This window comes from Esox lucius, chromosome 21 (assembly GCF_011004845.1).
Source record: "Esox lucius isolate fEsoLuc1 chromosome 21, fEsoLuc1.pri, whole genome shotgun sequence".
In the NCBI taxonomy this organism is placed as follows: domain Eukaryota; kingdom Metazoa; phylum Chordata; class Actinopteri; order Esociformes; family Esocidae; genus Esox; species Esox lucius.
The window spans coordinates 5,135,237-5,147,496 of record NC_047589.1 but is presented as its reverse complement, the minus strand read 5'-3'; the positions used below and the strand labels follow the sequence as shown (position 1 = coordinate 5,147,496).

Genomic DNA, 12,260 nt, shown 5'->3' with positions numbered 1-12,260 from the left:
TTTTTCTAATAAGAATTTATTTTTAACTCACACATTCATTTATTTTACTCTTATATTTCTGTATTTTAACTCACACACAAATATATGTTTCACTCATATTTCTATATTTAACATACATATTCATACATTTTTGATCTCATGCACATGCAGTCGCAATTTTAAATAATATATGAATATAAGCAAAAAATGTATGCATGTGTAAAGAAAATATATGTATGTGAGAGAAGAATGTGTGTGTGTGAGAGAAAGTTTAGTGGAAACGGAAGGAGTATAGTAGAAAGGGATGGCAGAACATTTCTCGCACAGTGATTGGCTGTCAACCTCACCCTGTGATTGGCTGAGAAACTCGAGCTGGGTCATGTTCAGGTCGCGATCAACTTGGACGGAGATGAGATGAAAGCTTTGCAGCAAGCCATTGGAGTTTTAAGAACTATTTTAACATCCTCTGATACTATTTCTTCCATTGAGCAGAAAATGACATGCTCATCTGCACCTAACGTTGTTCACAGCACAGCGGAAAAGTGAAATGAGACAACTTTTCAGACCAGGGGGCAACTCACAAGTCAGTGCTACAGGCAGCTCACGCTACACAAGACCAAACCGGAGGATCACGGCAGTCTTTGCGATATCAAACGCAGCAACACTTTGGCAATTGGGTCTCTCGTCCGAGGAAAAGGTAAGAATAAATAAGCTGTATTTTTGTGGTGCTGATTTGTGTAACTGATTTGACTGTATATTGTTAAGTGACCGGGCTTTTTTCCCCACCTGTCTAGCCTTAACCTCCCGCAATTGTGTCCGATCTCATGTCTTCACTGCACTGACATATTGTAAGGCTTCAATCATGCTCTTTGTCATGTTAAGTTTATGTCCTGGCTTCCTCAGATGTAAATATATCAACTACGTTACTGTAATGAAGAGAAGGAACAACAGCCATTACACGGACCAGGTTGATGTTAGTTTTAGGTTGGATATTCAACATACAATCGGCTACGTCCTCCGGCGGACTCCTGCTGCTTCTGTCGCTGAAACTACTAAGAAGCTGTCGCTAAAGATTAGAGAAGGAACAACAGCCATGGAAGTTAATTTTAGGTTGGATATTAGATATTGGATATGTTTTTCTTAAGATTTAATTTCAGTTTAGTAACTATAAATAGTGGAAATATACAAATATTTTTTTGTGTTTACAATGTTCAATCTAAGACCAGAAATTGACTAAATTGGCTTCTTCTTTGTTGGAGTAACATAGTTTATAATTAGGAGGGGATACTGGTACATTGGGAGATTTCACTCTAATAGATGGATGGTAGAAGTAACTCTCAGAAAGACAAATCTTGATTTTTCCAGGTCCTGGATGATGATCCTTTCAGGGATGATAGCAGCGATGTTAACAATTTGAGTTCAACTCACCAACGGTGGTCCTCATCTCTAACGCAAGCTAGACACTCTTGTGCATCTTCAGACAGTTAGACAAGTCCGACAAATGCCTCGCCATCAAACAATACTTCTGCAGTTCAGTCTTTTGCCTCATCACTTGGACGGGAAAATCTTGACAAGCCTCGACATGCCACCAAGTTCCTCATTAAATGAAAATTAGAATTTTTTTAACAATATATTTGAATGTGTTGAAAATATCCAAAGAGGAGCTACAGATTTCCTTTTTCATGAGAGAACAATTTTTGGTCTGATGTCAGAAAAATCCTTGATCTTCGTTTGTTTCGGGAGTTCATCAAATTGTAGTAAAACAATGTGATAATCCACATGTTGTATTGTCCAATTCAGAGCATATAGCTTATACACTTTGAACAAGAGTTGACGAAAGAACCAAGTCACTAAAATGAATGTTCTAGTTTGTACGGTACAACAGCGTGGAATCCAAATGGTGTCAAGATGCTCATATGGTCTTGCCTTAAACATGCGCAATTCGTTACTATAGCGCCATCTACGGATACGGCGTGTTTAAACACATTAAAGAACTCCCCCATGAAGCAAAAGTCGAGGCTATAGATCAAGTTGAGCTGGTAGGGAGAAAATGGCCATTAGTTTGTGAAAATATTATGGTAAGCAATGGCGAGATGTGTTTACTGTACATGTCTACACAAAGCCCTCTACACAAGCAATAGTTTCAAAGTCTATTTTATTTAAAAACTACAAATGTTGTCCAAAATTCTGTACACTAAGATTTAACAATATTAAAATAAATCAAATAATCAGTACAAGAATAAAAGGGGTACAATAGCATCTCTGCAGGAAGAAAATAGCAACACAAGCCGATACAGCAGACTAAAGCACACGCCCTCTTTTAGGCGGCTAACCGCCAGCGTAACGCAGTCGGGCCACTGGTGGAAAGCCGCCTCAGATGCAAATTAGCTTATGCAAATTGATCAGGAGAAAAGCGGCAAAAGCTGGTGGCACGACATTATAGCCGCCGGTGGCCCGCCAGCAGCAAAACGCCGGCGGCGCACCAGCAATTGCCCACTGGGTTGTTGAAGCACCTCAGTCTTTTTGGGTAGGAGTCATTTAGCATGACATATCTTGACGTAGCAATATTTGCCCACTCTTCTTTGCAAAAGTGCTCCAAATCTGTCAGATTGTGAGGACATCTCCTGTGCACAGCCCTCTTCAGATCACCCCACCGATCATTTGGATTCAGGTCTGGGCTCTGGCTGGACTATTCCAAAACGTTAATCTTCTTCTGGTGAAGCCATGCTTTTGTGGATTTGGATGTGTGCTTTGGTTCGTTGTCGTGCTGAAATGTGATCTTCAGCTTTCTAATGGACGCCTGAAGGTTTTGTCCCAAAATTGCCTGGTATTTGGAACTGTTCATAATTCCCTCCACCCTGACTAAGGCCCCGGTTCCAGTAGAAGAAAAACAGCATCAAAGCATGATGCTGCCACCACCATGCTTCACTGTGGGTATGGTGTTCTTTGGGTGATGTGCAGTGTTGTTTTTGCACCAAACATACCTTTTGGAATTATGGCCAAAAAGTTAAACCTTGGTTTCATCAGACCATAACACATTTTCCCACATACGTTTGGGAGACCGGGCTTGGATGTTTTTCTTTGTAAGAAAAGGCTTCCATTGTGCCACCCTACCCAACAGCCCATTCATATGAAGAATATGGGAGATGGTTGTCTCATGTAGCACACAGCCAGAACTTGCCAGAAATTCCTGCAGTTCCTTTAATGTTGCTGTACTGACCAGTTTTCTTCTCGTCTTTTCATCAATTTTGGAGGGATGTCCAGTTATTGGTAATGTCTCTGTTGTGACATATTTTCTCCACTTGATGATGACTGTCTTCACTGTGTTCCATGGTATATCTAATACTTTGGAAATTATTTTGTACCCTTCTCCTGACTGATTGCTTTCAACAATGAGATCCCCTGATGCTTTGGAAGCCAAATTTCTAACACCTTATCACATGCCAGTGGCCCACCGGCAGCCCACTAGCGTTTTGTCGCTGAGGCCGTCGAGCGTTTCTGCAAAGCGGCTGCCGGTGGCAGCGGCTTTTTTTTATAGCGCTCGTCGCAGTCGGGCCGCCAGTAACATAAACATTTTACCAAATCAAATAGTGTAAGAAAATGTGTCCAGCAACAGATAGTAAAAGTACAGTATTTGAATTTGAAAGTACAAAATAAACATAATACAATACAAAATAAACAAGGGCTAGAATGGCAGTAATATACATAAGTATGACCCTGCAGCAATCAATAGTTATTGAATATCAGATACATCAGTGATATAAGCTTATGAATGGTGGCATAACACTACAACTAGTTAGAATTAAGAACATTGCCACAGAGCTATAAATATATTAAGAGGATAATGCAATCATATATACACTCACCTAAAGGATTATTAGGAACATGAGCATGGCATGGTTGTTGGTGCCAGACGGGCCGGTCTGAGTATTTCACAATCTGCTCAGTTACTAGGATTTTCAAGCACAACCATTTCTAGAGTTTACAAAGAATGGTGTGAAAAGGGAAAAACATCCAGTATGCGGCAGTCCTGTGGGCGAAAATGTCTTGTTGATGATAGAGGTCAGAGGAGAATGGGCCAACTGATTCAAGCTGATAGAAGAGCAACTTTGACTGAAATAACCACGTTACAACCGAGGTATGCAGCAAAGCATTTGTGAAGCCACAACATGCACAACCTTGAGGTGGATGGGCTACAACAGCAGAAGACCTGACCGGGTACCACTCATCTCCACTACAAATAGGAAAAAGAGGCTACAATTTGCACAAGCTCACCAAAATTGGACAGTTGAAGACTGGAAGAATGTTTCCTGGTCTGATGAGTCTCGATTTCTGTTGAGATATTCAGATGGTAGAGTCAGAATTTGGCATAAACAGAATGAGAACATGGATCCATCATGCCTTGTTACCACTGTGCAGGCTGGTGGTGGTGGTGTAATGGTGTGGGGAGGTTTTCTTGGCACACTTTAGGCCCCTTAGTGACAATTGGGCATCGTTTAAATGCCACAGCCTACCTGAGCATTGTGTCTGACCATGTCCATCCCTTTATGACCACCATGTACCCATCCTCTGATGGCTATTTCCAGCAGGATAATGCACCATGTCACAAAGCTCGAATCATTTCAAATTGGTTTCTTGAACATGACAATGAGTTCACTGTACTGAAATGGCCCCCACAGTCACCAGATCTCAACCCAATAGAGCATCTTTGGGATGTGGTGGAACGGAAGCTTCATGCCCTGGATGTGCATCCCACAAATCTCCATCAACTGCAAGATGCTATCCTATCAATATGGGCTGACATTTATAAAGAATGCTTTCAGCATTGTTGAATCAATGCCACGTAGAATTAAGGCAGTTCTGAAGTCGAAAGGGGGTCAAACACCGTATTAGTATGGTGTTCCTAATAATCCTTTAGGTGAGTGTATATAACACTGTACATAGCAGCAGTAAAAGAAAAAATTGAAATAGGCTACAGTACTGCAGCAATATTGGTTGTGCTGGAGATGTCATTCATATTCACAGCAGGTCCCTTGTACCGCCGCGACATCTCCCACCTGCACGGTCAGCTGCCCCTTTCTGGTACCTGGTGACCTGGTTCTGGACAGCCTCATCAGTGGCATCCCGGTTGGAAAGATTCTTCTTTATAGCTACAGTAATACAGTAATCAGATATAGTACTTAAATGGTCTGACATGATTGAGAATTGCATGACATTCAAGACAAATGAAATGTATCATTAAGACAAGATGCTAGCGTAACTATAGTCCTGTTTTTACCTGATTCTAGAGCCAGCTGTGCCCTCAGATCGACCTTCTCTTCAGTCAGCCACTTGATCTTCTCCAAATGTTCTGAAAGTAAAGACAGACAGTTAATTATTCAGTCCTAAATATCTGGTTATTTTACAATCAGAACTCAAATCACAGTGTCCACTGCTTGCTCCATCCTAAAAATAAACATAAAAGTTGGTGAACAGGTAAATATGGTGAAAACAAGTAAACATTGCAGCAATTACGAGATCAACATGTAATTCACATACCTGGCGTGGAACTGCTGCCACAGTCTTCCTCCTCTAGGAACAAAACTCCAGGAAACGTCATCACCTGAAAGCAATGTTTAGAAAATATGTTTAAAAAACCGTCAGCATAAGACACACACAGGCTAGCTAAGAACAATGTGGATACACAGACAACAGGTCCAGGTTTAGCTAATCTAAATTCACTACCAAGAGTAACGTTAACCACATGATGTGGACAATGCCTGTTTGCAATATTAAACAACGCCTGTTTGCAATATTCTATTAACATTCAAATTCTTTAATCAAGTTACTGATAGCTGTCAGTAACTTGACTAAAGAATTTGAATGTTAATAGAATATTGCAAACAGGCATTGTTTAATACAAAGCAGTCATTACGTTCCTTACTCAGTAACCTAACAACACTCAATGTTAGTTATTTATAATAGAACAGAACTCACCATAGATGTATGTGACTCGGCGTTCAACAATTTTTGGTCTGATGTCGAAAAATCCTTGATCTTCGTTTGTTTCGGGAGTTCATCAAATTGTAGTAAAACAATGTGATAATCCACATGTTGTATTGTCCAATTCAGAGCATATATCTTATACACTTTGAACAAGAGTTGACGAATAAACCAAGTCTCTAAAATGAATGTTCTAGTTTGCACGGTACAGCGTGGAATCGAAATGGCGTCTCTTGCCCGTATGGTCTTGCCTTACACATGCGCAATTCGTTACTATAGCGCCATCTACGGACATGGAGTGTTTAAACACAGTAAAGAACTGTCCCCCATGAAGCAAAAGTCGAGGCTATAGATCAAGTTGAGCTGGTACCATGTAGTGAAAAATGGCCATTAGTTTGTGAAAATATTATGGTAAGCAATGGCGAGATGTGTTTACCGTAAATGTCTACACAAAGATCCTTTACACAAGCAATAGTGCAATAGTCAAAGTCTATTTAATTTAAAAACTACCAATGTTTACCAAAATTCTGTACACTAAGATTTAACAATATTAAAATAAATCAAATAATCAGTACAAGAATAAAAGGGGTACAATAGCATCTCTGCTGGAAGAAAATGGCAACACAAGCAGATACAGCAGACAAAAGCACACGCCGTTTTTTCGGCGGCTAGCCGCCAGCGTAACGCAGTCGGGCCGCTGTTGGAAAGCCGCCTGAGATGCAAATTAGCTTATGCAAATTGAGATCAAGAAAAAAGCGGCAAAAGCTGGTGGCCCGCTGGCTGTACGACATTATAGCCGCAAGCGATTGCCCACTGGGATGTTTCAGTTTGTGCAACTGAATATCATAGTATTATTGTGATGATTATCAGATACAAATAACTGTCTTTTCAATCAATCATACAAATGTAACTTTCTAAAGTGAGGTCCTGTTGAGTAATATGTTCTCATCATTTATGTTATATTATGTTGTTTAATTATGATACTGACTGTTGTATACCCAAAATTGTGCAAGAGTTAATTGTGCGCATGTGTGAAGAGACGGGACTTGTTACATCTCAATGCCCTGTTATTTCATGGAAGTCTAAGAAACAGCCGACAGTGGCACTGTCGACCTGCGAAGCTGAATACATTGGTCTAGCAAACACTACTCAGGAAAGCATGTACCTAACTCAACTGCTAAATGGCATGGACAGTACTGTTTACACTTGCACCACAATGTATGGTGATAATCAGGGGGCCATTGCACTGAGTAGAAATCCAGTGAATAGATCTAGATCTAAGCGCATTGATGTGAAATATCACTTTATCCGTGATGCTGTCAGTGAGGGAAGAATACATATTGTGTACTGCCCAACAGAAGACATGTTGGCAGACGTTTTGACAAAATCTGTATCAAAAATTAAAATTCTAAAGTTCCAATGTTTTCTGTTTGGAAACTAAATATCTGTGATATCATTATACATGGCTTAAGATGATGAGAACAAGTGGGGGTGTTGAGGTTTATGTTCTCATCATTTATGTTATATTATGTTGTTTAATTATGATACTGACTGTTGTATACCCAAAATTGTGCAAGAGTTAATTGTGCGCATGTGTGAAGAGACGGGACTTTTATTTTGACCTGTCTCAAGTAAAAATGTGTAGCCGTATACTCAGTCCCTGCTGCTGTTCCCTCGTGCACTGATGTTATGCCAGTGCATTGAGATGTAAACTGAAAATAAAACAGTATTAATAGTTATATTTGGAGTGATCTTTGGTGGATGGATGACAACAACATATTGCACATGGACATGGCGGAGAGAAATGAAACCTTAACAGGATATGGGCCCAGGCGCGCAATTGCTAACGTCACAGGAAAATGGCAGAGGCTAGTTTTTGACGGAGACGAAAATAACTACGAACTATGGGAAGTAACATTTCTTGGTCATCTGAGAATAATGGGTTTAAAAGAAACAATACTCTCTACCGGAGATATAGACGGAGAAAAGAATGAGGAGTGCTACGCTGAACTAATCCAGTTTCTCAACGATAAAAGCTTGTCACTGGTGATGTGAGAGGCGACTGATTACGGCAGGAAAGCTCTCGAAATACTCCGAAGTCACTACGCCAGTCAGGGTAAGCCGAGAATTATCGCCCTATACACTGAACTAACTTCGTTAAAGAAGAAATCTGACGAGACGATAACAGATTACATTATCCGAGCTGAGAAAGCGGTGACTTCTCTAAGGAACGCAAAAGAAGTAATAAGTGACGGATTGATAATAGCTATGATTCTAAAGGGCCTGCCAGATTCCTACAAACCTTTCACTATCCATACTACACAGAGTAGTGAAGAATTGACTTTCACCCAGTTCAAAAGCAAATTAAGAAGCTATGAAGAGACAGAAAATTTTGATGATAAACCCAAAACTGACAATGTGATGAAAGTAAACCTAGCGTCCGTGACCTGCTATGTTTGTGGAAACCGCGGTCATGTTGCGCGTGATTGCCGCCAAAAAGGCGTACCTAAGTGGTGCAGCTACCATAGAAGTTCAACACACCGTGATGAGACATGTCGCCGGAGAAAAGACGGGCACAAAGACGACGCAAAACAGGCTGCAGAAAAACAAGAGAAGCATGAGAAAGATCAAACATTTGTGTTCAAAGTCAGTCAAACATTTCTTCCAGACAATATTACGAAAAATGGACTAATGGTAGACTGTGGAGCAACATCCCACATCTTAACAGACGAGAACAATTTCACGAAATTTGATGAGAGCTTCGACCCAAAGTCACACTACATGGAGCTGGCGGATGGAGCCAGGATGAACAACGTGGCATTAAAGCGGGGCGACGCAGAGGTGTCACTGCTGGATGTAAAAGGAAAATGCGTCAGGATCACTTTAAAGAAGGCCTTGTTCATACCATCATATCCACAGAGCATCATCTCCGTTCAAGCTGCTACAACAGATGGTGCCAAAGTGATCTTCCAGGAAGGACAGAGTGAACTGATAAGCAAGGGTGGAGCTGTGTTCCGCATAGAAGAGCATGAGAGACTGTACTATCTGAAAACGGTAAATAACAACAAACACTGTGTTGATACATCAGTTACTGATATGATGTCCATGGACAAAGTAAGTCTAACTTGTGATGTTAAGACATGGCATGAGATCATGGGACATTGTAATGTTAGTGATGTGTTGAAATTACCTGAAGTGGTAGAGGGTATGAAAATCACAGGTAATACCAAACTAGACTGTAACGTTTGCGCTGAGGGAAAGTTTATCAACAGCAGAAATAGGAAAAGTGACACTAAAGCTGGCGAGGCCCTAGAGTTAGTACACACTGACTTAGCAGGTCCCATTGAACCAACTTCTCAAGAGGGCTATAAATATGCAATTTCATTCACGGATGATTTTTCAGGGGCAGTATCTGTTTACTTCCTTAAGAACAAGAGTGACGCTACTCTAGCGACATAGAAGTTCCTTGCAGACTGTGCACCATACGGTAGAGTAAAATGCATTAGATCAGACAATGGTACAGAATACACAGGCAATGCATTTCAATCACTTTTACAGAAAAGGGGTATTAGACATGACACATCATCCCCGTACTCTCCTCATCAAAATGGTACAGCTGAGAGACAATGGCGAACCATTTTTGAAATGGGAAGGTGTCTACTAATAGAGAAGGGATTACCAAAGGTTCTGTGGCCTTATGCTGTCCAAACTGCTACTCATATCCGAAACAGATGTTATAATGACAGAATTAAGAATACTCCACATTTCATGTTAACAGGAAGAAAGCCAGACCTTTCTAAAATGTGGGTTTTTGGATCAGAATGCTATGCGTACAAACACAATCAAAAGAAATTGGACCCTAGATGTGAGAAGGGAATTTTTGTGGGGTATAGTAAAAATAGCCCAGCTTATTTGGTATACAATCCACATACAGGAAATGTGTCAAAACATAGACTGGTGAAATTCATTAGGAAGAGCAGTGTTGAACAACAGACACAAACCGACAAAGATTACTTAGAAATACAAAGCTACAGAGACAAGACAGGATAGTGAGAACAGTGGTGATGCCCCACAAAGTGAGGAAAGCACAGAGAACAGAGTCCTAGATGAAAAAGTGGAGGCTGTAGATAAAGACAATACAGAGGTATCGGAACATGATGGAACTATAAAAAGAGTAGAAAAAGAAAACAACAAAAACAGTACAGGTCCAACAGACACGGCTAATCAAAAACATTTCCACTCAAAAAGAGAAAAGAGAGCCCCAAAGTATTTACAAGATTAGCTGACAGACTTCAAAGACAATGTAACCAATGTGAGTGTTGATTATTGTTACAGGGCAGTGTGTGGAGTCCCCCAAACATATAGAGAGGCTCTGATGTCACCTGATGCTCCCGGATGGGAACATGCTATGAAGGATGAGATGGACTCACTTAAAGAAAATGACACATTTGAATTGACAACTCAACCAAAGGGCAGAAAGACAGTCGGGGGAAGATGGGTGTATGCCCTTAAAGAAAATGCAGAAAGAGGAAAAATTTTCAAGGCTAGGTATGTTGCCAAAGGGTACAACCAAACTGAAGGCATAGACTACCATGAGACTTTTGCTCCTACAGCAAATCTCACCTCTGTACGGGCATTAATGCAGATAGCTGCTCAGAACGACTTCTTTGTTCATCAGATGGACGTCAAAACAGCATATCTACATGCTCCAATAGAGGAAGACATACTTAGAACAACCAGAGGGTTTTCAAGAGACATCTGACATAGGAGACAAGTTAGTATGCAGGTTAAAAAAATCTCTGTATGGTCTAAAACAGTCTGGAAGGAACTGGTACAAACTTTTAAATGATCATCTTGAACAAAACAACTTTGAGAGACATCAGTCTGATCACTGTGTGTATAGAAAGACATCAGTCTGATCACTGTGTGTATAGAAAGACATCAGTCTGATCACTGTGTGTATAGAAAGACATCAGTCTGATCACTGTGTGTATAGTAAGACATCAGTCTGATCACTGTGTGTATAGAAAGACATCAGTCTGATCACTGTGTGTATAGTAAGACATCAGTCTGATCACTGTGTGTATAGAAAGACATCAGTCTGATCACTGTGTGTATAGAAAGACATCAGTCTGATCACTGTGTGTATAGAAAGACATCAGTCTGATCACTGTGTGTATAGAAAGACATCAGTCTGATCACTGTGTGTATAGAAAGACATCAGTCTGATCACTGTGTGTGTATAGAAAGACATCAGTCTGATCACTGTGTGTATAGATAGACATCAGTCTGATCACTGTGTGTATAGAAAGACATCAGTCTGATCACTGTGTGTATAGAAAGACATCAGTCTGATCACTGTATGTATAGAAAGACATCAGTCTGATCACTGTGTGTATAGAAAGACATCAGTCTGATCACTGTGTGTATAGAAAGACATCAGTCTGATCACTGTGTGTATAGAAAGACATCAGTCTGATCACTGTGTGTATAGAAAGATATCAGTCTGATCACTGTGTGTATAGAAAGACATCAGTCTGATCACTGTGTGTATAGAAAGACATCAGTCTGATCACTGTGTGTATAGAAAGACATCAGTCTGATCACTGTGTGTATAGAAAGACATCAGTCTGATCACTGTGTGTATAGAAAGACATCAGTCTGATCACTGTATGTATAGAAAGACATCAGTCTGATCACTGTGTGTATAGAAAGACATCAGTCTGATCACTGTGTGTATAGAAAGACATCAGTCTGATCACTGTGTGTATAGAAAGACATCAGTCTGATCACTGTGTGTATAGAAAGACATCAGTCTGATCACTGTGTGTATAGAAAGACATCAGTCTGATCACTGTGTGTATAGAAAGACATCAGTCTGATCACTGTGTGTATAGAAAGACATCAGTCTGATCACTGTGTGTATAGAAAGACATCAGTCTGATCACTGTGTGTATAGAAAGACATCAGTCTGATCACTGTATGTACAGAAAGACATCAGTCTGATCACTGTATGTACAGAAAGACATCAGTCTGATCACTGTGTGTACAGAAAGCAGATTGAAACTGAGACAATCCTAGTGATCATCGGGGCAGATTACTTGATAATTGCAGCAAGCAGTGAAGACCAGCTCAACAGTTTTAAAGAAAAAATGAAGTCCAAATTTAACATGAAGGATCTGGGAAAAATATCTTATTTTTTGGGGATTCAATTTGAGCAAAAAGAGGGAGAAATTAAAATGAATCAGAAAAGGTACATTCTCAAAATGCTTGAAAGGTTTGGAATGTCAAACTTTAAA

General features: G+C 40.2%; 1 protein-coding gene across 1 annotated transcript in view; it reads left to right on the top strand.

The window, feature by feature from the left end:
* The first annotated feature begins 383 nt into the window (after positions 1-383).
* LOC117593619 overlaps positions 384-12,260 on the top strand; it is a 28,161-nt gene continuing 16,284 nt past the window's right edge. The window contains exon 1 of the mRNA XM_034289348.1: positions 384-676. Within this exon, the coding sequence (XP_034145239.1) occupies positions 527-676 (150 nt within the window). The 5' untranslated portion in view covers positions 384-526. The remainder of the gene's footprint in view (positions 677-12,260) is intronic.